At 34.8% G+C, this 18,037-nt stretch overlaps 1 protein-coding gene across 1 annotated transcript in view; it reads left to right on the forward strand.

Moving 5' to 3' along the window:
* The first annotated feature begins 4,699 nt into the window (after positions 1-4,699).
* The window catches only part of LOC110037810 (adrenodoxin-like protein 2, mitochondrial), a 25,183-nt gene continuing 11,845 nt past the window's right edge, over positions 4,700-18,037 (forward strand). The window contains exons 1-2 of the mRNA XM_020742531.1: positions 4,700-4,879; positions 5,036-5,180. Of these exons, the coding sequence (XP_020598190.1) occupies positions 5,123-5,180 (58 nt within the window). The 5' untranslated portion in view covers positions 4,700-4,879; positions 5,036-5,122. The remainder of the gene's footprint in view (positions 4,880-5,035; positions 5,181-18,037) is intronic.

Raw genomic sequence — 18,037 nt, forward strand, 5'->3', positions numbered from 1 at the left:
CAATTAAACGTTATTTTTTATAATTAGTTATTATCCAAATTATCTACTTATTTCAATTGCCTATTAGTGACAGACAAGCAACTTGAACGTTGTTGTAGTTGAAGTATTACCTTTTATTAAATCTTAAGTCTGTAGTTGAAGTATACTATTTCTCCCTGTGGGATCGATATCTATGACTCCATTAGAGCCCTATATTACTTGAGCGATACGTATACTTGCGTTGACAAATTCGACTTTAACATTATTGAATATTATATCTATACATCTTTATTAAATCAAACATATATATATAAAGTCGCAGTCAAGTTTTTGGCATCGTTGCTGGAATTTAAATATTCTAGAAGCGTCATCAAATTCTTGTAATTATTGATTTACAAAAAAAGTCGGTCACCTCACTCATGTGTCAATTAAAATATCACAGGAGAAATTGTGATTTGTCTTATTTTTATTTGATTTATATAATTATTTTAGCTCAAAATTAAGATTTTTAATGTTAATTTATTTAATTGATCAAAGTAAAATTTATGTTCATTGGAAAATTATTAGAGGTTCACCTAGGTCAAAGAACCAATTGGACAAAATTTTATGATTTTTCAATTTATATTTTAATTATTATAATTATTTTTTTGATTTTAGTGATTAATTAAATAAAAAAGATAATTGAATTTCAATGATTACTTTTTATATTTTTATTAAATCTCCTTAAGTCTAGAGAACTCACAGAAACAAACTTTTCATTTTTATGATTTTTATTTTATTTACTATAATTATTTTAATGAAAATTTTAAATATATATATTTTTAGTATTTAAAAATATATAACTAAAATATAAAAATTAGCAAAAAAAATATTTTAAAGGGTCCCAAGTGATCAGGGAGCAATTAGGAACATTTTTTGGGCATTTTCATATTTTTTTGCAATTTTTTAATTATTTTTAATTTAAAAAGTAGCTTAAAAAATGAACTATTTATTTTAATATAAATTTTATTTTTTTTCTAGATGCTCCTGATCATAAGGAACTTAGAAAACCATTTTTCATAATTTTCTTAATTATAGTTTATTTATTATAATTATTTTAATGCAAAGTACCTATTTTACTTGAAATATGAACTTTAGTGATCAAATCAGTTCAAATGGGTTTCAAATTTTTACATTGAGTTAAAATAATCATTATTTATAATTTGGAATCATTTTTTTGTAATTTTTGAATTATATTATATTTATTTAAATTTTATTGAATTTTTATAATTTAATTAACCATAATAATGTACATAAATACTTAAATTCATTTTAAATTTTTCCTAGAGTCCTCTGACCACAAGGAACCTATCAAAATAAGTCTCACATTTTTCTAATTTCTATTTTAATTTATATAATTATTTTAAGCAAAAAATAGACCACTAAGCTTGAAAATTAGGGTTTCATGGCTATAGATGTTCTCTAACTTTGGAAAAATCTGAGAACATCCTTACTGCAATGAGGAACAAACCCCTAAAATTTCAAACCATGGTGAATATTATTTATTTAATTAAAATTAAAATAAGACATATAGAATTTAATTAATAAAAAATAAAACACATGTCAAATAATTTTTATTTTTGGTCCATAATATTTTCTTCACTTCACTGAGCAAGCGGGTTATTTTATTTATTTTTTATGATTTTTTACACTAAGTTATGAAATTTTTAAAGTTTGAGAATAAATTTAAATAAAAAATACCTATTTTTCTACTTATCTACGCGACATCCACGTCAACCTATGACAGCTCTAAAAGCGTACGCAATGCGTTCTTATTCGTTGCACTTTACACCTCAGTGTGCCTCGCATCCCGCTGTTCACGAACAGATTTTCCGTCAGACTTCTCCTCTATCATTGGATCAATACATGCGCAAATTGACGACATTCGTTCATCGTCCTCAAGTGACTTAAACCAAGGGTCATCCACACTATCACACTTTGATCTCGCTCAATACTAAACCAAATCACTCACAATTTGTTCCTACAGCTTCATCTAGTCAAGGCGAACCTATCTATAAGGTTACATACATATGAAATACAAATTCTCTTCACAATTGATGAAACTGAAGTTAAAAGTAAGGATTTTGAAATATACCATTGCTCAAGAGGTCAGGCCTCGATTGGGTGCTTGTGGAAGCTTCAGTAGAGTCCAACGAGCCCTTTCAAAGTGTTAGTTTCTTCTAGTATAAGATCTGAGTAAGAGTTCAACTATCAGGTGGTGTGTCCTTGGTCTAGGAGTATGTTAGAGGGCTCAATAGATGAAGCTTTTAGTGGGGAACATCCTCTTTTGGTCTGAGGAGGCCTTTTAAAGGTTTAATTTAATGTTATGTGGAGTTTAATGGAGTGACAGAAAAGGGTATGGATTTTGAACTCAAAATTAGTGTTTGGCAGTGGGTTTGAGTGGCTGAAAAATGGTGGGGTTGAACTAAAAAAGGCTATAAGGAGCTCTGTCAGCACTTTGGAATGCTCTCCCTAAGCAATTAACAACACTCTTTTCATGTTCGTGAGAGGGGTGGTTTAAATAGAGGAGGAATTTGGGCTAAATTGGCCAAGCCAGAGGGCGGAGAAGGAAGCTTAGGTGGAGGGCTGAACGTCTTAATTCACCGATGGGGGTGAGCCACATTGGATAGGTGAGAAATTGGATTTAAGCCAAGCAAGGCCTTCTTGGTTTTGAATTTTTCGCCCACTAGGCTGGCTGGTCAGGCCAGGGGAGGTGGCTAGATGGCACAAGGACCTAAGGGGGAGGTTAATTGTGATTAGTTTCCAGGTTTGATGGCTGATAGCATAGGGTGAAGAGTTTAACCAAATTTAGGTAAGTGGCTCCTTAATCCAAGGGATCCTTGGTCCATAGCTTCAAAATTGGGTCTTGTTTGATTTGATTAGCATCCAAGAAGGCTAAACATGGTGGGAAATGATTAAGCTTGGTAAATGCAAAAGGTTTAAGTTGATTTTGAGGCTTAGGTTCAAAAGTAAGGTTTGGCCAAAAGCTAGACTTGGGCTTGCTTTGGACATGGTTTAAAAATTTTTTGAAGGGTTCAATTGATCCAAAGGGATGTCATGAAGAATTTAGGAAGTGAAATTGGGGAAATTGAATTGATCACAAGACTCAATTGGATGAAATTTAAAAGTTGGGTCAATTTTGGGGAGATTGGTTTGAGCTTGGATTTGGACTAGGCTAGGGTTTGGATCTAGATCAATTGAGGGTTCAAATTGTTCTAGGGTAATGTCATGAAAAGTTTAGAATCCAAAATTGGGACAATTGGATAGGTTAGGGGGTTCAATTTGATGGGATTTTGACTATGTTCAATTAGGGGTTTGAATTGGGCTTAGAATTTAAGTTTGAAATTGGGTTCAATTAGATTAAAATTTGGTTTCAATTGGGCTCAGACATGATGAATTTGATTTAGATTTGAAATTGGGGAAGTTTGAAATCAATTTGGTGGAAATTAGGGGTGATTTGGAGACTTTAGGCATTTAGGGGCAAAATTGTGATTTTGGTCAAACTTGGTCAAATTTGTCAAGTTAGGTCCAATGGATGGCTAAGATTGGTTTTGGGGATGTTTGGAATGATTTGGGAGGATTAGAGAACTTTTGAGCCATGAGGGGCATTTTGGTAATTTCGGGAAGATTAGGGGTATTTTGGGTAATTTGGAAATTTTGAGGTGTTTTGGGCAATTTGGACGATTTGAAATGGTTTGGGATGATTTTTGGATGAAATTGGGTAATTTTTTAAAATTTAAGGTTCTAAGGGAAATTTGGTAATTTTGGAAAAGTTTAGGGCTAAAAGATCAAAATTTGGAATTTGGGTGGAGTGGGATCAATTGAGGATGCTAAACATAAAATTACCTTTATGGTGCTTTGAGACCAAGGGAACTCCCACTTTAGATCCTCGAGGTGTTGATCTTAGCCAAACCCTATCTTAGAGCTAAGGGTTTGGGGCACCATCCACATGAGTTTCCAAAAGAGTAGGGGATCAAGCTAAGCATGTTGGTTAAGGGTTTTGGTTGTGAGTGAAAGTGAGGGTTTTCAAGTGTGTGTGTGCAAGACTGACCACCCAGGAACACATCATCCAGGGCTAACCCTAAAACCAAACAGTCTTATGGGGACTCCTTGTACTTCTGTATATTTTGTTCTCCATTTTTGTTGTAACTAGGATTTAGTTTAAATAGGATTTAGTAAATCCTGTAAATCTGGATTTATCAAATCCAAATGTTGTTAAATTTTGAAAACTGTTTGGTATGTTATAAAGTAAATTATGATAAATCCTAAGAAGCTATTCAACATTTTAAAGAAGATTTAGCAGGATTTATTTAACATCAAAAAATAACATATTAAATAAAAAATATAAATTAATATCCAAAGTCTCAAAATATATAAAAATGGGCATTTAAACTAATTAATAATAAGTTATATAAATTAATAATTATTTTTTAAACTAATTATATATTAATCAATAATTTAACATTAACAACATTTAGAATTTTATTGAATAATTTAAAATTTGAATGTTAATTATTTATTATTTAACTATTAAATAATTACATATAAATTTATGTAGTTATAATTAATGTGATAATATATAAAATATTTATTAATTATTAATCATTTAAGATAAGAAGATTAGTTTAATTAAAAAAAAAAGTTAAAACCACAAAACTATCTTGTTATTATTCCCCAATCAGCACGAAACCCTCCCTCATGCCCAAAACCATCGCCCTCGTAAACGAACTTCGCGATACAGTGGCCATTGGAGCTAGCTGAGAAGGAAAGACGGGATCGCGGCTTACATAGACTACCGAAACTCCCATCTTTCTCATCCTTTCTCTCCGCTTTTACCAGTTACCAGAAACCATTGAGGAAGGTAAGCCTTTTCGCGCTATTCTTCCTCTTGGCTCGTCCCGGGTTTACTAAATCTGTCCATTCACAGGATTTAGTAAATCCCGGATGTATCGCTAATCGGCGTCACTCTGGGATTTACGGGAGTTCAGGATTTACGGAGGCTTTTTTTTTGTGGCAGGATTTAGCTTAAATCCTGCATAGGCCCTGCTTACAACCGCTTAGATTCTCACCGCGTGTAGCCTCTTATAGATAGATCCGATTGATCATGTTTCTGCATAAGCTTGCCCGTTTAGGGTTCCGAATCGCACAAACGTCGATGCCTGGTACCTTTTTTTGTTATTTTGTTCTCAGTTAATTTTTCTCTTCACGGTCTGATTGAATTAAGCTATGTCGAATGATTATTCTGCCATATTATTTCATTTTTTTCATCTTCTTGTTTTCTGACGGTTGCACATATTTGAATTATGTTAGTTTGTTTGTAGTAAAGAGAAACAACAGATACATGTGTAATCCGAATGAGTTGCTGACTGCTTGGTTGGCTGCATTTGAGTGCATGCCTCATACCTTGCCCAATTGGTCCGGATGAAAGTCACAAAAACACTGCAAGACGGAGTGAGATGAAAATTAGGAGTTTATTTTCAAGAGATACAAACTTCATTTGAAAAAGAAATTTATTCATCATTAAAGTCCATAGAGAATCTCAATCCAATAACACTTATTAATTTGTCCACCAAATTATAAACGAAATGCAACTGCTATAATAACTCATTTAAGAATTTAAACCACTACTGTATCAACTAAATAATTTTGTAACATGAATCTAAAAACTCTTCTCTAGATTATGTAAAATTAATGACCTGAAAGTAATAAAATAATAGGTATAAGATTACTAGAACAAACTGCATGTCTTATTATAACATTTTAAATTTGGAAAGACATGTAACATAAAAATCCAATGATTTATAAATGAACCTATTGGCTCGGTTAGCCAATATTCCAAAAGGATTTTTCTGATAATGCAGCCAACATGCTCACAGCCATTCATTTTAATAGGTATAAGCTACAAGAAACAATTGCATGTGTTTTACTATGACATATTAAAATTGTAAAGATATGCACCATAAAAATCCAATGATTCTACATGAATCTATTGACTTGATTAGCTAATACTCAAAATGGTTTTTCCAATAATGCATCTCTATGAAGCAATGACACCTCCAAACAAAAGTCGTACCCGTGTCAGACACGGAGATGGCCCTGACACGGGTCGATACATGTCTGACACTCTATTAATCATGTTAGAACTCTTCATTTAACTCGATACTTTCGGACACTACTCGACACGTTTCAGATGCTGCTCGACATGGCTCGACACCAACACGGGAACTTAAATTCGAATGAAATCAACTCATAATCCAAAGTGGCAATAACAAATCAAACCTGAGGCATTCTGTAGGTCTTATCATCACCTTGCAATCGTTCTCAGCAGTCTTGTCAAAGCATGTGTCAAGCAATCATTGTCAAGCTTCACTGATCGAAGTGAGGGAGTCGTCGAGCAGCCCTGATCGACGCAAAAGTCGTCAAGCAGCCTTGATCAAAGTAAGGAGTCGTTCAACAATCCTGATCAAAGCAAGGAAGTCTTCGATGTGATCCAGAGCTTTGACTCAAGCTAGGGCACGATATAGAGCTTCTTCGACTTGATCCAAGCTTTGATGCAAGCTAGGGGACGATCCAAAGCTTCAAATCTAGCTAGGGCACAATCCAAAGCATTATACAGAGCTTCCACATGATCTTCAACGTTATCCAGAGCTTCAATGCGAGCTAGGGGACGATCCAGAGCATCGACGTGATCTACAAGATGATCCACATGTGCGGATTTAGCGGTTAAACCTCCATCCATTATTTATATTTTCAATATTATTTCTTTTTGTTTTTTAACAATTTTTTTTTTTTATTTCAATAAGGGAAATTTGGGTATATAATGTGGAATTATTTTGTATTTACCTATCTCACACCTAAACTTTGATATTTACCTGCATACCATTTTAGCTATGCATGAAAGGGTGGATTTGATTTGTGAATCACAATAATTATTGGTAGTTTTGATGTGATAGGAAAGAATTGAGTGGTTATATGAGTAAATATGAAGATTTGGGTGTGAGATATCTAAATACAAAAGAATTGTGTGCTATGAATGTAAATGCTGCATTATCCTTTTACTATAAAGTTTCATTTGGTAATTTCTCAAACTTGAGCAAATACCAAGTTGAACATGAGTTGCTTGCAAACATTAAGCTAAAATGATATCATAAAATGTGGTCATGAGATTCTTCACAGATATTCTCTACAAACATGTTCAACTATTTAATATATTATTTTATGTGTGTCTGTGTCATGACATTATTCATAGATATTCTCTTCAAACATGTTTATCTATTTGATATATTCGTGTGTGTGTGTGTGTTGAAAATATTGGCCATTTCATAGACCTATTTTACATTAAGTTTAGTCATGTTTAAGAGATTTAAAAAAATAAAACAAGGGTTACAAATAATGATGACCAGTGACAAGTAGAATATGTTTCGTGAAGATGATATAAGGTAAAATTTGTGAAGGAAAAAGTTTAGATGATGTGTGGTGGGATAAAATTAATTATATTATTGATTTTTCAGGACTTGTATATGACATATTGAGATTGACTGATACAGTAAACATTATCTCTACCTTATTTATGATATGTAGGATTTTATGATAGAAAAGATGAAAGTTATTATATATCAACATGAGGGAAAGCAATAATAAAGACTCCAATTTTTATAAACTTGTGTATGAGATTTTAGTAGAAAAATGAAATAAAAGCAACACTCATCTCTATTTCTTTTTTTCACTCTCTTAATCCAATGTATCATTGGATTTGATGCTTATTCTTTATTTATTCTAACTTGTACTAATTTTGTCTCTTATAAGTGCATTTTTCTACTAGGTATTACAGTCATGCTTGGCTAACTGAAGCTCCAAATCGTGTTGCTCCACATAAGGATATGAATATATTAATTGAGAGAAATAAATGTTTAAAAAGGATTTTTCCAAATTTTGAAGAAAGATGAATTGCTAATTTAGAGTTTGCTATTTTTTTTAGATTTAGTTGTGTTTTTGTTTATCATGACTCCATAACTTCTAGAGCTATTATGGATAGAAAGACATGACGGATGATTTGTGGAGCAAGTTCCCCACAATTGCAAAGTTTAGCTTTGAAATTGTTGGCTCAACCGTGTTCATCATCTTGTTGTGAAAGAAACTGAAGTATATATTCTTTTATAATTAACTTAAGTGGAACAAAATCACTCAACGAAGTAAAGATTTGATATTTCTTCATTTTAATCTTCTTCTTCTATCTAGGAGGAGCCCAATATATTCTTAGGATGACACAAAATTATGGGATGTTGGTGGAAATTTCCTAGCTACAATGGATGAAATTGGAATTCTTGAAGTTGCTAATCTTTCTCTTGATGAACGATATTTAGAAACGGTATTTTCATTGATGAAGGTGAATGTGTCATTGATGAGGGTAATGGAGCTAATACTAAAGATGACACAACTGTTGAATGTATTAACTCCAATTAGTGATAATTATGTAGTTATATTTTGGCATTTTGCTATATTTCATTTTATTATGGATATTGATATTATTTGTTTTGGTAATATTTTTATATTTTGAATGCAATTTTAATTTTGCAAAAAAACAACTTCTACAATTATAAAATTTTTGAATGATTGTTTTTGTTGTTTTGTGATGTCTTTAATAAAAAATATTTAAAATATATATTTATATTAATAATTTATTAAAATATTAAAAATGTATTCATGCCGCATCATGTCCTCTTTTTTGCAATTATCCTTGTGTTTGTGCTTCATACATGCATCCAAAATGCAAACAACCATTCATTATATAAGTTAAATTGTAATATTAAACGTTCTTAATGAAAATTATATTATGACCAACTCATTTACATGTCAACATAATTCATGATTTTTGCGGGCGATAGTTTTTTTTTTCAATAATCAAAATAATATACATAAATTTCTAAGAATTTGTGCAATAAGTAACAATGTAACATGGTAAATCTATCTATCAAATCATATCAATATGATCGTATAAAATAATACAAAGAAATAAAGTATATTTTATAATATAGTATCAATAATTAAAGCCTGTAAACAAATATCAAGGACTTCGCCCCTAATAAACAAGTATGTGGTATATTTTTTCCCTAACCAATCATGATTTCCCTGCTAGATAGATTTTAAAGCATTCAAACTTTTCAATCTAGATACTAATATTTATTAGTCTAGCACATGGTATTCTAGAAACTCTAGATTCAAATAATCAAAATTAAGTATACGTTCAATATATTGCATATCAAACTATTAAATAATCACTACAATTAATTAAGAAAATTATTGTAACCAATGATTCTCATATTTGTTTGAATTTATGCTGCACTATTAACCTGAAATAACCTCTCTCTCTCTCTCTCTCTCACACACACACACACACACACATATATATAGATAGATAGATAACTAGAATAACAATATTTATCATAATATTCTTAAAATTTATCTTTTTAAAGCATACTAATTAGCAACAAACGATCTAATACCCTTTATTTTACATTAAGCATCTTGCCATCCATTGAGTTAAATAAATCCCATTATCTGATTCCCATGCACCTTTTAATCAACAATTATGAAGTATTAGCTTCAATGTTTAGGTAGTGCACTTTAAGAACTTCATAATATGGATGACACTAGGTTTTGAAGTCTTAACTTAAATGTCAAGTACCATCTCAATTAATTCTTAATAATCTTTCATATTCATATCCTCCAAAAACTACAAAAAATAAGATTAGAATTGAGAGCTTACCTAGCTTCTTCAAGAGGTGAGTTGCAATTGATCAGTATGCTCAATAATTTATTCGTGGCTATGCTTAATTTTGGCTAGTTTATGTTCATTAAATTAATAAATTGAACAAACTTTAACACTTGTATAAATATTCAATTTATAGATGATTAGGCTTGAAGAAAGTTAGCGCTTAATTCATTTATAAGCATGAACAATATTATTTAAATTTTGAGAGCCATCTTGAAATATTCTCATTTCATACTCGATGACAAAATTATTTAACATTTGATTATGTGAAAGTCTTGTTTTTTTGTATGAGATTGACTTTATTCATGAAAATAAACTACTTGTATATGCATGTTACTTTAATAGTTCATTAAATTAAATAATAATTTTTAAGTTCAGTAGGCTAGCATCAATATGCTTTTGATGCGAATCGAGATCAAAATCAATAAACAACATGTGAGGATTAGGTAGGAAGAAACACAAATAAGAGCTAATCGATTAACATCAAAGCAAATAAGCAAGATACAAGAGTGATCTACTATTTGAGAATTAGATCGTCTCTCCATAAATCCTAGACGCCGCTAAGAACAAGAGGCCAAAAAAAGATTGCAGAAAACCAAACATAGAAAACTCAAAACCTAGGTGATTAGCCATAATAAACCATTCTAATAATACATTCAATTTTTCCGCCTAGAACCTTCCTCAATTCCTTCTCGTGTTTGTAATGCCTTGGCGGACCCCATATGGGGGCCGAAATCCTCTCAGGCGGCATCAAGATATTCCACCCCCATCCTGTTGACACAGTTAGCTGCGTCTGGGTAGGGTAGGTCGGTCACCTGTGTCCAGACCGTTCCCATCTAGACAGATAGTGGAACAATAATCCTTCTCAAAGAAGAACTTTTTCCTCAAGGTGGAATGACATAAATTGCTTCTGCATCACTTCATAAGGCCCTCATGTTGTTTCATAATATTGCAGATTTTCTCACTTAATTAACTCCTTTGCCCCAATCATTCCTCGACACACCCCTTCAATTTCTAAAGGTTCCAAAACCATCTCCATATCCTCTGTTAGTGTCAGAGATAGCGAAGACGAGGGTGTGTGATCTTTGATAGCACGCCTTAGTTGGGATATATGAAATGCTGGATGCTATCATGATGATGGTGGTCTTCTTAGATGGTATGTCATTGTCCCAATGCATATCACAATCTTTTAGGTCCAAAATAACTTTGGGAAAGCTTCTTACTTCTCCTAACCAATGTCTTATGCTGGTAAGGCTTTAGCTTCAAATATACTATTTCCTCAGGCTCAAATTGTACCGCATTTCTATGTCCATCAGCCTTCCTTGTCATGATTTGTTTGGCCTTCAGTAAATGCTCTTTGAGTTCCAATATTTTGCCCCTCTCTTCAAAGTACTGATCCACATTGGATACTGGTATAGTGTTATGTCCGTAGTGTATCAGGTGAGGTGTATTCCACCTGTACAAAATCCTGAGAGGAGTCATCTGGGCTGCAATATGACCTGAAATGTTGTACCAGTATTTGGCCCAAGCAATCCACCTTGCCCAAAGTGTTGGCATATCTGATACAAAATAATGCAGGTACTTCTTTATGCTTCTTTCAATCACCTCCGTCTAGCCATTTGTCTAGGGATGATATATTATACTCTTCTTTTGGATTGTCCCTTATTATCTGAATATTTTCTTCCAGAAATGACTGAGAAATAAATTCTATCTGTTTGGTACAATAGATTCTGGAACACCATGCAAACGAACCACTTTCCGTGTGAACATCATGGCAATTGAGACAACGATATAAGGGTGTTGTAATGGAATGAAGTGTGCATACCTACTCAGACGATCCACTACCACCAATATCTTAGTAAAATACTTTGATTGTGGCAATCCTTTTATAAAAATCCATCATCACCTCCTCTCAAACCTTTTCAGGTAAGGCTAGAAGTTGCAGTAACCCTTTGAACACCATAGTCAAATATTTTTATGATTGGCACACATTGCATTTTGTCATCATGTCCTCTGCATTTTTGTGTATCCCCATCTAGTATAACTTTGGCTACAGTCGACTGTATGTCTTATGTACCCCTGAGTGCATCTCAATTGTGCTACCGTGAAACTTCTGCAACAGTTTGTTGATGTATTTTGATGCCCTCAATAACACAAATCATCCCTAGTAGATTTGTTGTTGTCCTCTTAATACGTATCCTGGATGATTGTTCGGATCCTGTAGCAACTGTCCCGATCTTGCTAAGCCCTTCAGCATGCTTGCTCTTCTGCTTCAGGGCTTCCCTAGACCAAGGGTACTGATAAAGCTGTCAGCTAGGGCTCCTTCACCTTACTTGATATTGCATCTGCAACTTATTCTCCAATGTTGGGCGATACTTAATCGTAAAATTTTTGTCCAATTAATTTGGATTGCTACCTCTGATGTTCCTCAATCATCATCCTCTACTCCAACAGTACTTCAAGCTCCTCTAATCTGTCATGACTATATAGTGTTGCCCCAACAGATAAGGACGATATTTATGAATAGCCATGACAATAGCCATCAATTCTCGCTTGTGCATGAACTTGAGCCTAGCCCTGGTTGTGTGCTCCTGGCTAAAATAGGCAATAGTCCGTCGGCCCTGCATAATTATTGCCCTCAATCCATAGCTTGACGCATCCATTTTTACCACAAATGACCTACTGAAGTGTGGAAGTCCTAATATCAGAATACTAGCCATGGCTTTCTTCAGATGTTCAAATGTCAGTGTTTTCCCCCCCATTTGAAACTATCTTTCTTTAGTTGCTGCGTTGGCGACCATACTATTGTGTGATACCTTCTTATGAATTTTTGCTAGTACCTAATGAGACCTAAGAACCCTCTCAACCTCTTCAAATTTCCCAGCAAAAACCAGTTCAAAATAGCATCGATCTTGAACTAGTCCATTGCAACCCCTACCCTGATCACCACATGCCCTAGGTACTCCACATGTGATTGTGCAAATGAACATTTCTCTAAGTTGGTGTATAATTGGTGCTCTCACAACGCTCCAATGTTGTCTTTAGGTGCCATATGCTCTATCTTTGTATGACTGTAGATCAGAATGTCATCAAAAAAATACTAGGACGAACTTCTTGAGGTATGATTGAAAAACCTTGTTCATGATAGACTGAAAGGTGACTGGAGCATCGGTAAGGCCAAACGACATCACCAGAAACTTGTAATATTCTTCATTAGTCCCTTACACTATTTTGTGCACTTCAACTGGATTCATCCTAGTCTGATGGTATCTTAACTTTAAGTAAAATCTTTGAGAAGATGATTATTTCATGAAGTTCTTACAACTCATCAATCACTAGATTGAGAAATTTGTCCAATACAAGTTTCTTGTTCAAAGCTCTTTAGTCTACACAGAATCTCCAGCTACCATCTTTTTTATCACCAATATAACTAAACTGAAAAAGGGGCTCACATTGGGCCTGATAATCCATGCTTTCAGCATCTCTCAGACTCTCAAATCAACTCCCCTATCTCATCTTTCTGAATCCGAGAATATCAATAAGGTCGGACATTGATTGAAGGAACTTTCTTTAATGCAATGACATACTCGTGCTCCCTCAGTGGAAGCAACCCGCTAAGCAGTTGAAGTTTGCCGAAAAACTAATACAGAAGTTTCTGAGCTCACTCCGAAACTCTACCGACTCGAGCGCTCATATTTCTTTTATACAATGCAATTTCACCAAGTAGCCCAACCCAACTCCTAGTATCATCTTGACCATGATTTTAAGTGAAACCATGATTCTACGTAGGGTAGTATTTCCTCTCTGCACCACCTTTTTCCCTTCCACTCTAACGTTCATTGTCGGGGATTTTCAATCCACCTTCATGTCTCCAATTGTCTATTATCATTTCATTCCCAGAATAACATCAGTGCTTCCCAAGTCCAAAGAAAGGAAGTTCTACACCACATGTAGAGCCTGTAGTGTCAACACCAATTCCTTGCAAAGTTCTCGACTATTTTCCACTTTCCCTATCCCCATCATGAGCCCAAAGCTTCTAGTATCTACTAGCTTCAACCCCAACTGGTTCACAACTCAATTTGAGATGAAATTGTGAGTGTCCTCGCTATCCACCAACACCACTGTAGGCTGCTCTCTTATGTCCCCTCATCTTCATGGTGTGGTTTGGAGTAAATTCCACCACTGAGTTGAGGGACACATCTGCTTCATCTACATGTAATTGCTCCTCTCCCTCCATCGCTTCCTACTCCAATTCCTCATTATCCGCCTCTTTCCCATCACAAATTATTAGGACTTGGAGCATGTGATCTTTGCACCGGTGGCCGAGTGGATACTTTTCATCACATCGGAAGTATAATCTCTTTGCTCTCTTGTCTTGCACCTCCGCTTCTGTGAGATGCTTGAAGTTGACCCTCAGAAGGACCTCCTTATTCCTCTCTTTCTCGTTTCTTTTTGAACTGACATCTTCTCGATCTTCATTGTCATGATCGTCGAGGTACTCCTGTGAAATCCTCTAGTGGTGCCGCTTTTACTAGTCTTCTCCATATGGTTCTTGTATTCCACCATTTGGGCTAGCTCCATCGTCTTCCTCAATTCCCGCAGTCTCAACAGTCAGAATATTGCATGCATGTCGGCTTTAGACCCTTTATGAAATTTCCCTCCAATCCAGCGTCAGAAATTTCCCTCAACCGTTTGGACAATAGCTCAAATCTTTCCTTATATTCCATGATAGTTCTCACCTGAGTCAAAAGCATAGAATTGCTCGTGTTGGTCTCCTTTTTGAATGACTTGGAAACGTTCCAATAAGAAATCTCTAAATTCTTCCCACGAACGGATCAGGTATCTAGCCTCCCTCCACTGAAATCATGCTAGGGTTTTCCCTTCCAAACATAACCTTATCATCATGAGCTTGTCCTCCCCATTTAACCCATTCAACTTGAAGTATCGCTTTGCCCATTACACCTAGCCATGTGTGTCTTCCCCCTCGAAGATCGGTATATTTAATTTCCTAACCCTACCGTCACCACCCCAACTTTCTCTTTTTTTGATGTTTCTCCCCATGTATCTAGGGAGAAACTCTCTTCTTCGATCGCAGTCATACCCTATTTTGGTTTCTCTTCGTCCTTCTTTATGCTCTTCCAAACCCCCTCCATGTTTTGGCCCAACTCCCTCTATTGGAAATTTCTAATCCACCCTCCATCGGAGTCCCTAGGGGGAGTTCTTGATGGTGGATGCTTTCCTCATGTTCCTCTCATTTGATCTCTCTTTTGATTTGATCAATAATTCTTCGATCAACCCTTAGGCAAGATGTGTAAATTGAGCTGCCAACAATGCCTTGGATCGCATCTCAGTAAGTATCTTTATCCTTTATCTTCTCCTCCAAGCTCTTGAATTGCTTGTGCATGGAGGAAAATCTTTCGTCCATGGTTAAGAACATTTCTTTTGTCTCATATTTAAATTGTCCCACTCCTTCCAATCTATCTTCCAATGCATCAAATTTTCTTGTTGCCATCTTGCCAAGTTCGTGCTCTGATACCAATTTTATACGAATCAGGACCAAAATCAGCGAACATGCGAGAATTAGGTGGTAAGAAACCCAAATAAGGTCTAATTGATAACATCAAAACAAATAAATAAGATATAAGAGTGATCTAATATTCGAGGTAGATCGTCTTTCCACAAATCATTGATGCCGCTAGGAACAAAACTACAAAAGAAAACTGTAGAATATCAAACATAAAATATCCTAGGTGATTAGCCCTAATGAACCCCTCCCAAGATACATTCAATCTTTTCCCCCAAAATATCCCTTAATTCCTTCTCCTCGCGTACGTGATTAGCGCATTATCAGGTCCCATATGGGGGCTGGAATCCTCCTAGGTGGAATCGGGATATTCCACCCCTCCCTGCTGACCCGGCTAGCTCTGTCTGGGCTGGGGTGGGCCGGTCAGCTGTCAAGATCGGTCCCTCCTGGACCTACAACATAATAACTTCATAAAGTTTGTTCTATTATTTAATAAGTTGCCCAATATTGTTTGTTAATAAGCTTGATAAGTATCACTTAATAAGTGAAGCTCAAACCAAGCTCCGCTTATCATAATTTTAAATCAATCAAGTATGAATGCTTCTACAAATACTTGAACCAATCTCAAGCTTCAACTTGAATAAGATTTTGGCAAACAAGCTGGAGCTCGTGTAAGCTTCTGTTTGGCTTGGCTTGGCTTGGCTACAACCAAACTAGGAAGAAAAAGATGTACTATTGTAAGAGGAATAAGAAGATAAAAAATGTCGACTTCCTCTCTAGCAACCCTGCCAAAGTCATTGAAACTGATAAAGCTATCGCAATTGCTGACCACAGGTCCATAAACTTCTCATTCTTAATCATACGTTGTAGGCCCTAGGAAGCGCCAACACTAGGGAATGGGGAGCTGATGTCGATTATCGCTTACCCTTATTTAGTGTCATTCCTATGGCCAGCCTTTGCTCTCTTGTGCTCTCTTCTCTCGCTCGTTGCCTCAAGGGATAAGCGAAGTCCTACGGGAATATCTGGTTATGACGGTTCAGTTCAGGATATTTTTTTTATTCAGGTTATGACAGCATGTAAAGTAAAGCCATAGACTATAGGTGCATCACATTTGTCCGCATTTACTTTGCTGTAGGTTTTAGAGAGAAATGAACGGTGAAATACCTTTTTCTACCTTAAGAAAACGCATAATTGCTTTTCATGCAAATACTTTATACACAATTTCCACCCTTCCAAATAGGTGAGTTTGAGGATTTTTTTTTTTCTCATTTCGTACCTTACATTGCTGAGAATATACCCTGTTTTTGCTGTCTAACCCTTATTATTCTGTCTACTAATCACCCATCACTTACCTACCCTAAAAAGTATAACTATGTAAAATTGCCAATTCGGATATCAAAACTTCTTTCATGCAATCTGAATATCATTATGGAAATTATAAAAACTTCCCAATGTTTTTCGGTGAACAATGGCATATCATTAAGCTTGCATTTTTTATTATTTCTAATCATTGCACACGGTTATTTATCATTCTATTAGCTAAACTAATAATCTTTATTTCTTAGCCCATCAATTATCCTTTAGCAAACATCAAACAATGATGAAAATGAAGGTGCTTTTGAATCGTAATGGTTTGGCTAAATGTCGATTTTGGTCTCACAAGCTTATTAGTTTATCGGCCATGGCTATGCAGGTGTACAACTGATCGACTATGATCAATGTACACCTGAGGTGGTCCTTTTTTTTGTGACCAAAAAGAGGCTGATTGAATAGCTTTTTTTGTTTTTATTTGTGGTTAACCATGTCCCATTTCAATCTTTCACTATGTATAACCTAGGAAGACTTTTTAAGATTGAACTCCATAATAAATGCATGCATTGGATATGTATGCCTTGGTTTCGCCCAAATTTGGATTAACTCCACTATTTGCAGCTAAATTATATTTGTATGGTCTGGATGTGACTCTAGTATGTCTACTTGGAGTGCATATGTTAGTTGGACAAGCAAACTTATTTGCCAACTGTTTCATTCTGCTTATTGATAAAACCAATTAGTACTTGAATTGTTCAACCAAATTGAATTTATTGATCAATCAACTCATTTGTCACCTATCAAATTGGTCATTCAATCAACCAATGTACTTTTTGGGACATTTGTTTAGTCAAAAGGCAAATGAGCCTGGCTAACCAACATTTGGCATACTAACTAAAAAATTGGTCAATTGTCGATCAATCCGCTCTTGTGTGGCTATATAACCCAGCAGGGCTATGATTACTAGTTATGGCGAAAAAGGTGAATGTAAGTGTGTCAGTTTGCACAAGTGAGCATGGCAAAACAAGCAACAATGTCTAAATCATATAATATTCAAGATTGAAGCAGGCTGTGAAAACCTTGTCCTTTTTTTTTTGATTTGACACCAACCAATCAGTTTCAAGTTCCATGCACACACACATTTTGGATTCCACTTTTCTTTCATACAATGCCTGCCAGGAGGCCTTGTACACAAGCTTTCATTTCCTTCCAAGGAAAAGTTCAACTCTTTTATTTCAAGGGAATGTCCTTAATTCCTCGCCACGAGTTGGCAAGTAGTAGTGGAAGAATGAAGAACAATTCTCAATCCGAAATAGATTGAATTGAGAGCAAGAAATACACTTAGGCTCTAGTTATATATATATATATATATATATATTTATATATATATATATATATATATATATATATAT

This window comes from Phalaenopsis equestris, unplaced genomic scaffold (genome assembly GCF_001263595.1).
Source record: "Phalaenopsis equestris unplaced genomic scaffold, ASM126359v1 Scaffold225361, whole genome shotgun sequence".
Classification (NCBI taxonomy): Eukaryota; Viridiplantae; Streptophyta; class Magnoliopsida; order Asparagales; family Orchidaceae; genus Phalaenopsis; species Phalaenopsis equestris.